We start from the raw sequence: 12,481 nt of genomic DNA, 5'->3' as shown, positions 1-12,481 counted from the left end.
GAGCTTGTGATGGGCTAAGTTGGGACACCCCTGCAGGGTTATGAACTTTCGAAAGCCGTGCCCACGGTTATGGGCAGATGGGAATTTGTTAATGTCCGGTTGTAGAAAACTTGACACTTAACTTAATTAAAATGCATCAACCGCGTGTGTAGCCGTGATGGTCTCTTCTTGGTGGAGTCCGGGAAGTGAACACGGTGTTGGAGTTATGCTTGAACGTAAGTAGTTACAGGATCACTTCTTGATCACTTCTAGTTCACGACCGCGCTTTGCCTTCTCTTCTTGCTCTCTTTTGCGTATGTTAGCCACCACATATGCTAGTGCTTGTTGCAGCTCCACCTCATACCTTTTCCCTACCCATAAGCTTAAATAGTCTTGATCGCGAGGGTGTGAGATTGCTGAGTCCCCGTGACTCACAGATTACTTCCAAAACCAGTTGCAGGTGCCGATGATACCCGTGCAGGTGACGCAACCGAGCTCACGGAGGAGCTCGATGAAGATCATGTTCATTATGTTCCGTTTTCAGTTGATCAGTAGTAGAGCCCAGTTGGGTCGATCGGGGATCTGTAGCATTAGGGGTAGTCCTCTTTTATTTTGGTTCCGTAGTCGGACCTTGATTGTATCTGGATGATTGTAATGTTATATTCATGTATTGTGTGAAGTGGCGATTGTAAGCCAACTTTGTACCTCTTTCTTATTCAGTACATGGGATGTGTAAAGATTACCCCTCTTGCGACATTGCCTACAATGCGGTTATGCCTCTAAGTCGTGCTCCGACACGTGGGAGATATAGCCGCATCGTGGGTGTTACATCATTCCTTAGGATCCTTCTCTGGTTGGCTCACCATTCTGGAATAAGGATCAATCGCTTGTGTACTTTGATCGGATCAAGGGAAGGAAGAATATGTTTGTCAAGACCAAGTCAATCAACATGGAACATATGGAGAAGTACCAAGCATACTTTGGAGAAGCTCGTGCCCTCTGTGAACAAATCAACATCGTGCCCCTCTCATGACCTTCAACTATGACTTTTATGCAGAGCTAGTTGCTCAGTTCTTTGCAACCATCTGGTATGGCACCAACTCAGAGCGCACTTTGATCTGGATGACCAATGGCAGGTAGTTGCGCACCACTTGGGCTGAGTTTATGGCTCTTCTTGGATATCCTGACGAGGGGCTGAGGAAGCCTCTTGGCCTTCGTCCTCACCATGAGGGGGGCTACTCACAAGGATGAGCTGAAACCTCACATGATTACCACCAAGATTGAGAAGGGAGTCAAGAAGGATCTCAAGCCTTTCTTTGACATTATGCATCGCATCTTTCGGCAAACTCTTTTTCCTCGCATTGGCAACTTGGACATGGTGCATGGCCATCTTGTGGATATGCTCCTATTGTGCCACTCTGAGAAGGGCACGGATGTCGTCCTAGATGTCTCTCACGTCATGTGGAAGGAGCTAGTGAGTGCTACCTATGGAGATCACTGCCCAATTTATGCTCCTTTCATCTTCAAGCTGATTCCGTCTACCTGGAGCTCCACTTTCCCTGGTATACCACTTGAGCATGGACCCTTGACTCCTCATGACATTCTCAACTTGCGTCAGAAGGAGCTTTGGGCCTCCACTACTCATCCTGAGGCGGCTGTATCTTCTGCTTCTGGAGAGGATCAAGGTGATGATGGTGGTCCTACTCCCGGCTCAGAGCATTCTTCTGGTCAGTCAGGTTGGGCGGACAAGCTCAAGCATAAGGTGAAGAAAATATTTTGCTTTTAGACGGATGTTCAACACAAGATGTACTTGGCACATGTGGATGCCAAGAAGGCTCGTCAGGAGAGGAAGGCGGTCATGAGGAAGCTTGAGATCCCATTTCAAGATGGCTCTGAGGACTGTATCACTCCGGAGGACAAATGGATTTCTTCGTACTCTCACTGGACGGATTCGGATGAGTCAAATGCTGCTACTTCTGCTCCAACTCAGGACCAGGAGATCGAGGAGGAGCCCGATGGGTCTGAGGAGATGTCTGCTGATGGGTCTGATTCTGAGGAGGAGTCTGACGAGTCCATGGGAGGAGACTAGTGCCATCTGGAGTTGCGTTAGGTATCTCTCTTCCTTTTTGGTGTCTTGATGCCAAAGGGGGGAGAGGTTTAGGACCGAGGATTTGTCTTTCTGCAGGGTGTTGCTGAGTCACAAGCTTGGTTCTTGTTGTTGCCCTTGTGTTTCTACTTGTGAACTCTTTTCCTTCGTTTGCTTTGGTTTGGTGTGAGACTCTCTATCATATGGTGTAAGACATATGCTACCCAGGTTAATCTTGTTATGTCTCTATGTGCGTGAATGTATGATCTTTTGTCTTATTAGTTTCCTTGCTTAAATGTCCCTTATATCATTGCAAGGATTGCCCGGTCTATAAAATATAGGGGGAGTGTTGATCCTAGTATGTGTGTTGTGCAGTCCAAAGCACATATTTTGAATGCACACATCTAGGGGGGGCCTGTCTATCTTTTATAGATTCTTGGGTTTGCATATGCTCATTATATATCTCTTTGAGCAAATCTCGTATTGTCATCAATCCACCAAAAAGGGGGAGATTGTAAGGGCATATTTCTCCCTAAGTGGTTTTGGTGATTGACAATGCATTTGCGGACTAATCGTGTGCATTGAGCATTTCAGATATCTCATGGCTAGGCACTAGATGATTCGACGCCCCTCGGAGCCTTTCGAAGACGGCGGTTTTTTCTATGTTTCTTTTCGGTGGATTTGAGTCGTAGGAAAGCCGTACTATTAAGAGAGGGTCCGCTTCGGAAAGGTATGGGTGGAATCAACACGTACACAGCCCCATATGCACCCACTGCCTCCTTCCCATCTCCGGAGCCCTTCCTGTGTTTTCTGTGGCATTTTCAGCATCTTGCCAGCGGTAGTACCGCCTGTGCCCACGGTAGTACCGCTGGTACTTCCGTGGTACTGCCGCTTAGGGCCTCCCCGCGCGTGCAACTTTCGGTTGCCCATTTGTCTCTCACGGTAGTATTGCGGTAGTACCGCTTAGGCAGTACAACAGCCCATACTACCGTCTCCACTACCGCTTGTGGGGTGTTCTTGTGTGCAAGGTTCTGTTCCCGCTTTGTCTCTAGCGGTAGTAGAGTGGCACTAGGACGGTAGTACCGCTTGGCACGGTACTGCCGCCCCTGGCACCCTCTACTACAGCTGGCTCTCCAGGCCTAAGACCCAAGCGGTAGTACCGCTCGGGTCAGCGGTAGTACCGCTCCAGCGGCACTACCGTTGCTACACTCTATGTAGTCTTAGGGTTGTGTGGTGGTGTACTGCCTAAGCGGTAGAACCGCTCCTAGGAGCGGTAGAACCGCTTAACTGCGGGCTGGGCAGAAAAACGGTTGGATTTTTGCTCTCCTATATTAAGGGGGGTCTTCTTCCTCCTAGTGTTGACCTCTTCCTTTCCTAAGCTCCATTTTCGCCCGATCTCTCTCCCTAGCCAATCAAACTTGTTGATTTTCTAGAGATTGGTTGAGAAGGCCCCAATCTACACTTCCACCAAGAGAAATTTGATTCCCCCCACTAATCCCTTGCGGATCTTGTTACTCTTGGGTGTTTGAGCACCCTAGACGGTTGAGGTCACCGCGGAGCCATATTCCATTGTGGTGAACCTTCATGGTGTCATTGGGAGCCTCCAATTAAGTTGTGGAGATTGCCCCAACCTTGTTTGTACAGGTTCAGTCGCCGCCTCCAAGGGCACCAATAGTGGAATCACGGCATCTCACATTGTGTGAGGGCGTGAGGAGAATATGGTGGCCCTAGTGGCTTCTTGGGGAGCATTGTGCCTCCACACCGCTCCAACGGAGACATACTTCCTCTCAAAGGGAAGGAACTTCGGTAACACATCCTCGTCTCCACCGGTTCCACTCTTGGTTATCTCTAACCTTTACTTGTGCAAGCTTATATTGTGTTGTATCCCTTGCTTGCTTGTGTGCTTGTTGCTGTTGCATCATATAGGTTGCTCACTGAGTTGCATATCTAGACAACCTACTTTGATGCAAAGTTTAAATTGGTAAAGAAAAGCTAAAAATTGTTAGTTGCCTATTCACCCCCCCCCCTCTAGTCAACTATATCGATCCTTTCAGCAGGTACATGGATGGAGATGTGGACCCCTCAGGCTACTAAAGGACAAGCATTGGTAAAAGCTTCAAGACTCTACCTTTTTGGTTAAGTGGTCCAAGATCACATTGAGTCCACAGGAAAGACAATACTATTAAAAGGGATGAGGTTTTGATTCTGGTATATTTGCTCAAGTGCTTAGAGATATTGCTCCAAACCCTCCGCCGCACTCTCACATTCATCTATGTCCCAAACCCTAAAACCTATCTTGGCCCCACCGAAACACATACATCCAGACCCATCGAGATACACTTGGCATAGCCACTGGCTAAACCCTGGCAACTCGGTCCCACCGAGATGACCCTTCGGTCTTGCCGAAGAGCACTTGCCAACCTTCTTTAACCTATCGATTACATCTCAGAAATTCCAAGTGGTTCCGATCGGTGTCACGGCATTGTGGAAAGTGATTAGGTCATCACCATTCAGTCTCACCGAGCTGTTCCATCTGGTCTCACCGAAAAGCATAAAGTTCAAACCTTTTCTACTAGTTAGTCTCATCAAGTGTCTTCATCTGGTCCCACAGAGTAGTGCATAAAGGTGTGTAACGGTTAGATTTTTGGTGTCGCCTAGCTTGCGCTCGCCTGAATATTCGCTCCTTGTGACATACCCATAATTTTTAATGTGATTACCTTTTGTCGTTACGAATTACGTAGAACTCAATGTATGACCTTTTATGTGTTCACCCTTCAGATTGCTGAACATGCATGCATTCCTTTTTTTTTTGATTCACCGTGCTTGCATAAGTACTTCTTTCCTTGCTATATAATTAAGTGAAATTATGATATAGTCATATTTATTTTGAACGTTAGGGCCTCATTTAGCAGTTTTTTTCTAAGGGCCCTAAATTCCTACAGACTAGTCTGATTCAAATCCATTTTGATCTTAAGAACAGGGTGTGCCATCAATACATACTGTATATGATAATTGGTACCATAGCTGGCCAAACGTGCCAGCCCAGCCCGCTTAGGCACGATTATTCTACGGGCCCTGCAGCCTGTAGCCCAGGCACGGCCCGACTGCTAATCGGGCCGGCCCACCGGCACGCCAGGCATGCTAATCTGACTGCTATTTGGCGCACTGGGCGTTTTTAGCCTATTTTTACATGTTGGGCCATATAGAGATATATAAAAATAGAAAAAGATAACCGGGTCGTGCCGTGCCGGCCCACGTGCTCAGCCTAGCAACCCAAGCATGACCCAGGGTGTGCCGCTTGCCGGTCCCGACCCGTTTAGCCCGTGTCGTGCTTGGCTCACGACGGGCCGTGCCGGCGTGCTCGCGGGCCGGTCTGGTTGGCCCAGCCCATTTGACCAGCTATAATTGGTACCAATTTAATGCTTTAGTTATCCTGAAAGGTTTGGGAGGAAATTTTTAATTTTCCTATATCAATTATGGAGAGAAATAAATGCCTAAATCAAATCTTCACATAAAAGGGTTAAAATGCATGTATAATTACAAACAAGCTAATATTTATCGACGCCTTAAACATCAATACTAGCTAAGTTTAGCTCTTCAACAAACATAGGACGTCAATAAACATAACCATTTGGATAAGCGTTGATGCCAAAAATTAATATCTCATAAAAATAACCATCTTAATATCCACGTACTTTAACTATATATATGAATCATGAATGTACTCATACTTTCATCTGTTCGAGTTTGGAAGAATATCTGAAAATACATCATCGACACATGACGAACATGGGTAAAGGACCAGTGGGAACCAACAAGATATTGATATGCTTGTGGTTGGTGATGCTGCTTCTCCTTTCATCTGGTAGGAACACAATTAACCTATACATCTCCAATTCATACTAATCCAAGTTAATTACTTGATACTTATTGTTTGCTAATGGATGCAGAAAAGATGGGATCTGAAGGTTGTAAAGGTCATGATAGCCAAACCTGGGATGGCAACATGTGTGTAAAGCACGACACCTGCAATGTGGTCTGCCAGAGAGAGGATTATGACAGAGGCCGCTGCTACGTGACTGTATGCATGTGCTACAAGAACTGCGTTGCTTTACCAATTTAGGCATGCTCGATCGGTGTGCTAGTCATGCAATAAAATAAAGGATTTGTGCTTGATGGTGTAATGTTCACTTGCTCTTTTTAGCCCGCTTTTGCTTGATTATGATTAACACTGCTCATTGCAGACATCGTTTATTAGTTTTCAATGATAACATTAGTAAATTACTAAACAATATCAACCGCCCGCGAGATTGGTTGAAAAACGTGGCTGCGAGATCAGTTTGCCCGGCCGTGAGATCGACAGTAGAGAACAACCTTTTTCCGCGAGAAACACTGCCCTATTTTTTCAGTTGGTGCCTTGGACATCTAAAGCCCAGCAGGCCCAAATAATGGCAGGTCGTCCATTTTGTTACAGGAGCAGCGGCCCATTCCGTATGGCGATCTGTGGTTACTTACGAGCTTTTGCAAATCGATCCAACGGCCAAAAATTCTTAAACTCGTTGATCTAATGGCCAGAAAAGGTACTCAGTTATAATGTATCTAAATAAATGTGCTGTGCTGTTAGCATTTTATTACTGTGTGTTGTGCTGTTAGGCTCTTACTTCAAACACCAAGCAGACGGTTCTCGTTTTACACATCCAAGACCATACTATGCCCTGAACATGGCTACATTTTACTCTCACACACACAGTACTTGAGAGGCAAACAGCCAGGTACGGTACGGATTAGGGTGAGTCGGAGTGGTGAGACATGTGACATGAAGAGAAATGATGCCCAAACCCGTGATGGGCCCGACGACGCTTGTCGAACGGACGGACACCAGGCCATGGGCAAGCAGAGAGAGGGGCCCATGTCTCTGATGGGTCAATGCACAGGCCAAAACATCACCCTCCCTCTACAGCAAAGGGAGATCCAACTAGATATGCACCATTCTGGAGAACACACACTACAGTCTACATATATGCACATTTGTTGTCCCCAGGCTCATTCATGGCCAGAACATCACCATCATCATCTTACATGAACCTCAACCACCAGCATGTGCCATGAAGCTATTTTGCCACACTTGTTGTTCGGCCTCTACATTGCTGGTTCCCATCTGGACAAACTGAATTCAGCTCAAGAAGCTGAAATGGTGGGACTGTATGGCCGGCCGGGGTCCGATCCAGCTCCATTCGGCGTCGTCTGGCGCGATGGAAGATGTTCTGAAGAAATTTTCTGCTAGAACGATGATGGAGGTGGCTAGAAGCTGTGGTGCTGGGCCAGCATCGCGACGAGTTCATCGCTGGATGGCCGATCGGCGGGCAGCTCCGAGAGGCACACGATGGCGACCCTGACGGCCATCACCATCTCCTCCTCGTCGACCTCCTCCCCTACAATGCTGCTGTCCAGCGCTTCTTTCGTGTCGCCGGAATGCTGCATGTGACGGAGCCATCGCGCCAGGCTGCCCCGTCCGCTTTCTCCCGAGAAAAACGGGTCCGCGGGGTCTTTCCCGGTGAGCAGAACGCCGAGGATCATGCCGAAAGCATAGACGTCGCACTTATCCGTGTACCTGCACAAGCAAATGTTTGAATCTAAATGCTCAGAAACACCCAAGAGCTGAAAAACATATGGATGGCAGAACATGATATTGAAGTTCTGAACCATCTAACAGAAGAAAAACACAAGCTCTATTAGGACTGACCACTGAAGTTGTAAAACTGATGATCAACCATTGACAAAATAAATAAATCATTAGTTACTGATCTGGTTAAAGTAGACTGGTTAAAAGTCCTTATCTGCACGTTAGCTTCCCATAAGTTTACTGATGTACTTATCTGAATGAGATTGGAATAAGAATATAGAACACCAATCCTCAAAGCATCTATTCTCTGATTGATATACAAGAGGCTAGAATGAAATATATCGATATTTTTTAGTAGAACAGGGTGTGGGCCAACAGCTGTATGTGCTCATGCGGGAATATATGGAAAGCGTAACAATCAAAGGTAATTCAAAAAGGTTAGATGCAGGTTCCCTAACAAAGTAAAGATTCTCCAGTTACAAAAAGCAAAAGCTGGGTACCTTCGATTAAGCCCTCTGGTATTCTTTATTAATATGCTTTATGTTTACTCTCTTACTCATTTCACTGATTAAATTTAAATGGCGCGGAAGTGAAGTCTACTTATCATCAACACAGTCAAATGACTAGAAAACCAAATTCAGAAGAGTCTAATGAAAGGACACAGACAACACTGTTTTGCTAGCCAATGATTCCGCACTTTTTTTTTCACTGTTAACTGGGAATACAAATCAAATGAAACTATGGATGCAAGCAATAATGAAATGGAATGTCAAATACTTGTTTTGGTAGTGTATATAATGTTGCAAATGCATGTACTAGTTCAAATGAAAAAAAAATGGTCTGATATTATCACCACAGAATTACACATTTAGTTGCCAGATGAATAAGTATGGGTTAACAAAATTTTAATGAGCTGTTGCTATCACACATCACAGATTTCTAGCAATCTGAAATACCTCTTGTTTGCTTCATATCTACAAAACTGTGGTATGCAACATTTGAACATGCACACACATGATATCTGTTTCTAATTAAAAAAATGCAAAATCTAACAGCAAAATTTCTTGATTTTACAAAAGATATATTTAGAGCTACCTTCCTTGCAGTGATAATGATGCACATCCTAGGTTTAATTTTCCCTCATTATAATTTATAATGAACGGACAAACAAACCACATTGTCAATTTGAGAAAGTAGTAGTCATACTGCAATATGCAAGGTACTAGATTTAGCTGAACTGAACACTGAACTCTGAAAAAAGATCACACATAGATCTTTACCTGTTACTTTGGTAGCACTCTGGAGCAGCGTAGAGGCTGCCGGACGACTCCGGATCAGGCAAACCGGAATCGATAAGCCTCGCAACGCCGCAATCCGCCAGCACCGGTTCAAACCCTTCTTCCAGCATCACATTCGACGGCTTGAGGTTGCAATGCAGTATCCTGGGGTTGCACTCGAAGTGCAGGTGGCGCAGACCCTTGGCCACCCCGGCCGCAATCCTGTTCCTGGTGTCCCAGCTGAGACTGACCTGCTGCGACCTCACCCTCTTCATCACGTCCTCGAGGCTGCCCCCCGGCACGAAGTCGTAGACGAGCGAGAGCCGGTCGGCATCGCGAACGTAGGCCTTGAGGCTCATCACGTTGAGGTGCCTCACCCGGGCGAGCAGCTCCAGCTGCCGCTGCACCCTCCGCATGTCGGACTTGGAGCCGCTCGCCGGCCGCGAGGGCGACGGCGAGGGTGAGGGTGAGGCGCGGGCGGCGGCGGCGAGGTCGAGCACCTTGACGGCGACGGTGAGGTCGCCGTCGAGGTCGAGCTTGTGGTACGTCCCGCGGGGCCCGCGCGCGAGCGGGCGCGCGGAGGGGAGCGCGCACTGGAGGCTCTTGGGCGAGATTTGCGGCGTGAAGGAGACGGGGCCCCTGGCGACGGCCGGCGCGTTCCCGGCGTGGAGCACGGCGACACGGATGGCGTATAGGAAGGCGAGAGAGAGGAGGAAGCCGGCGAGCGAGCCGAGGAGCACGCCGAGCGCGATGCGGCGGAGGTGCGCGGCGCCGCCGGCCTGCGCGCGGGGGGGCCTGGGCTGCGGCGGCGGGAGGGGCGCGGCCGGGGACTGCGTGGCGGACAGGGGCTGGGAGTGCAGCGGCGGCTGGGAGGCGCAGAGCGGGAGGTCGGCGAGCAAGAGGACGAGGAGGAGGAGAGTGGCGAGGGTTTTTGTAGGGTTCTTGGCCGCCGCCGCCGCCGTCCCGGCTCCCGGAGCCATTGGAGCAAAGAACCGATTTGGCAGCGGGGAGGAGAGAAAAATTCGCTCTAGGGATAATGCTCGAGGAATAGAATCAAAGATTGGTGTACCAAGATGCCATTTTCCGCATGGTTCTTGCTTTATCAACAAGGGGGAGATGAGATTGATTGCAGCCGAAAGAGGACAGCGAAACGGAAACGAGCAAGCTCACTCAGCGCAATGAATAGGGCTCAGAGATTTCGCAGGAGAGTGGCGAGGAGCTCTGCACGGTGCCAAAATTATACCTGACGACGACGAGGAAGAAGGCAGAAACGGCGAAAACGTCGCCTTGCTCCTCCTCCTCCTCCTCCTCCTCCTCCGCAGTAGCGGAGTAGGCGTGCGAGAGAGAGCCGCTCACCGTCACGTCACGCGGCCCGCGCCTCCTACCAAGACGAGCGGGCGAGCTTCTCCCTCCCGAGAGGAGCTTTAAGTCGAAACGGAACGGCGGGGCGAGAAGAGAGAAACTATCCCAGGCTCCCACGGTGAGCGGAGGGGAGCGGAGCAGGGGGCAGCAAAGGCGTTGGCGTGGGGGAATCAAAAGGGCGGGCGAGGCTTTCTGGGTTGCCGGCGCATCTCGCAGCTCAGCTCAGGCTCAGCACGCACGCAGCCACGGGACAGGGCATGGAGACCGGAACCAGACATTCTCCTCCCCCGTCCGTCCGTCCGCCTGGATTCCCTCCCCCGTTTTCACCCCACCCCACCCCGGTTGGGTTTACGTTTACCACGGTGTGGCTCTAGCGGCAGCAGATAGCATGGGGAGGAGAGACGAGGGGGAGGGGGAGCCCGAGACGGAGCAGGGGCGCGTGGATACTCGCGCGCCATGCCCAGACCCTGTCCCCGAAAACCTACTCTACACCCCTGTCCCTCCTCAAAGTCCCCCACACGCACGCCGTAGCGCCACTGTTGCCGCAATCAATCCCCTCCTCCGCCCATATCCGGTAAGTTTCCTCCTGCGCCAGTAATGGTAAACCGAATTTTGACCGGCTGCTTGTTAATCTCTCGCTCCCGTGGAGATTTCTTAACCTAAACGTGGTTATCCACTGAATGGACTGTTGTTCGTTTCGTTTGCATCTGCACTGCAGAGGGGCGGCAGATGCAGAGAAAAATTATGATTAGCGGACCTGGTAGTGGGGTAAAAAGCGGGGTAATTATGCCCCCAGGCCCGTACTTTGAGAGCGTCTGGCTCCTTTTTCCGCCGCTTTCTTTTTGTTCGCTCCACCCTCTTTTCGGCCCTCACGGCGCCCCCGCCGGCTGCCATGTGGGGGCCACCTCGCCCACGTGCCGTGAGACGGGCCCGTGCGATTTTTTTTAGAAAATCTCGTCCCATGCGTGCGTGCTTCTGGTTTTAGTACTCCCTCCGTCCAGCGAAAACTGTATGCTTGGTTTTAAAATTTGTTCATGACAGAATGTATTTTTATCTTCTCAACGCACTTGAAAAAAAATTGTCTCTCATCACACGGTAATCAAGACCAATAACATTTGACACATAGTCTTTTTTAATTTCTACATGCACTTAGCTTATTAGGGTTTGAGTAATTAAAAAGAAGAGAGGTGTTGGCTTGTACTTCCTCCGTTTCAAAATAGATGACCCAACTTTATATTAGCTTTAGTATAAAGTTAGTATAAAATTGGGTCATTTATTTAGAACGGAGGGAGTTATCTTTTTAATGATTTTTTATCTCACTTCATAATTTGTCTTAAAATTTCTATATGTATTTCATCGGACGAAGAGGGTAGCTCTTTATTTCAGTTAGTAGAAGTGGACAGTCACACATGCGGTCCAAAATCTAATGTTTTCCTTTCTAACATTGAAGGGCGCCAAAAGGTGCGAAAATTCATTTCCGCACCCAAGCTCATCTGCACCCGCGTCAAAATACTAAAAAAATTCAAAAGTTTCCAAATCAAATATGTAAGATAGACAATTTGATGCGTGAGGCCCGCCCCAAATTTCAAGTCATTTGGACATATGAGCGGTTCTCAGCAAAAAAGACAAATTGGTGGTCTGTAAAAATGTTTACTGTTCATGTACTGTTTTGGCCCGATTTGTTTTTTTTGCTGAGAGCTGCTCATATGTCCAGATGACTTGAAATTTGGAACGGTCTCACGCATCAAATTATCTACCACACAAATTTTATTTAAATTTTTTTAAATTTGTTTTGAATTTTTTACAAATTTGTTTCTAACCAGGTGCAGAGCCTGGCCACCAAAAGGCCCTACTCGCCAAAGGTGCATATTTTCAGCTCCACAACAATTTACAACACAGATTACAAAACCCTGGCAAATGAAACGAGCTAACGACTGAACTAGAGGGCAACATCTGTTCGTATGTGCTGAGTTGACACAACTGAAAGTAGGTTCTGCTGAAGATCGGTTCAGAACCTAATATGAACAATTATGAGCAGTGGCGAAGGTAGGACTACTTTTCAGGTGTGGCGGGTTTATAAAGGAGAAAACAATGTATAACAAAATCACTGAGAGAAAATCAAAAGCACTAGAATAGACTCAATGTTGACGGGAA

The 12,481-nt window shown here is 47.9% G+C and overlaps 1 protein-coding gene and 1 long non-coding RNA gene across 2 annotated transcripts; one reads left to right on the top strand and one right to left on the bottom strand.

Moving 5' to 3' along the window:
- Nucleotides 1-5,815: 5,815 nt before the first annotated feature.
- Nucleotides 5,816-6,249, top strand: LOC119272849. The gene is made up of 2 exons (XR_005134798.1): nt 5,816-5,930; nt 6,016-6,249. It is a non-coding gene; the product is annotated as an uncharacterized LOC119272849 (long non-coding RNA).
- A 749-nt stretch (nt 6,250-6,998) lies between these two features.
- Nucleotides 6,999-10,653, bottom strand: LOC119270189 (inactive leucine-rich repeat receptor-like protein kinase CORYNE). The gene is made up of 2 exons (XM_037552163.1): nt 8,969-10,653; nt 6,999-7,676 (listed from the first exon to the last, which is right to left on the bottom strand). Exons 1-2 carry the CDS (start codon nt 9,943-9,945, stop codon nt 7,367-7,369), a joined length of 1,287 nt encoding a protein of 428 aa, XP_037408060.1. The 5' UTR covers nt 9,946-10,653; the 3' UTR covers nt 6,999-7,366.
- Between the last annotated feature and the right edge of the window lie 1,828 nt (nt 10,654-12,481).

Source organism: Triticum dicoccoides, chromosome 3A, assembly GCF_002162155.2.
Source record: "Triticum dicoccoides isolate Atlit2015 ecotype Zavitan chromosome 3A, WEW_v2.0, whole genome shotgun sequence".
In the NCBI taxonomy this organism is placed as follows: domain Eukaryota; kingdom Viridiplantae; phylum Streptophyta; class Magnoliopsida; order Poales; family Poaceae; genus Triticum; species Triticum dicoccoides.
Note: the sequence above shows the minus strand (reverse complement) of the source record. Positions and strands in the feature narration are given on the sequence as shown.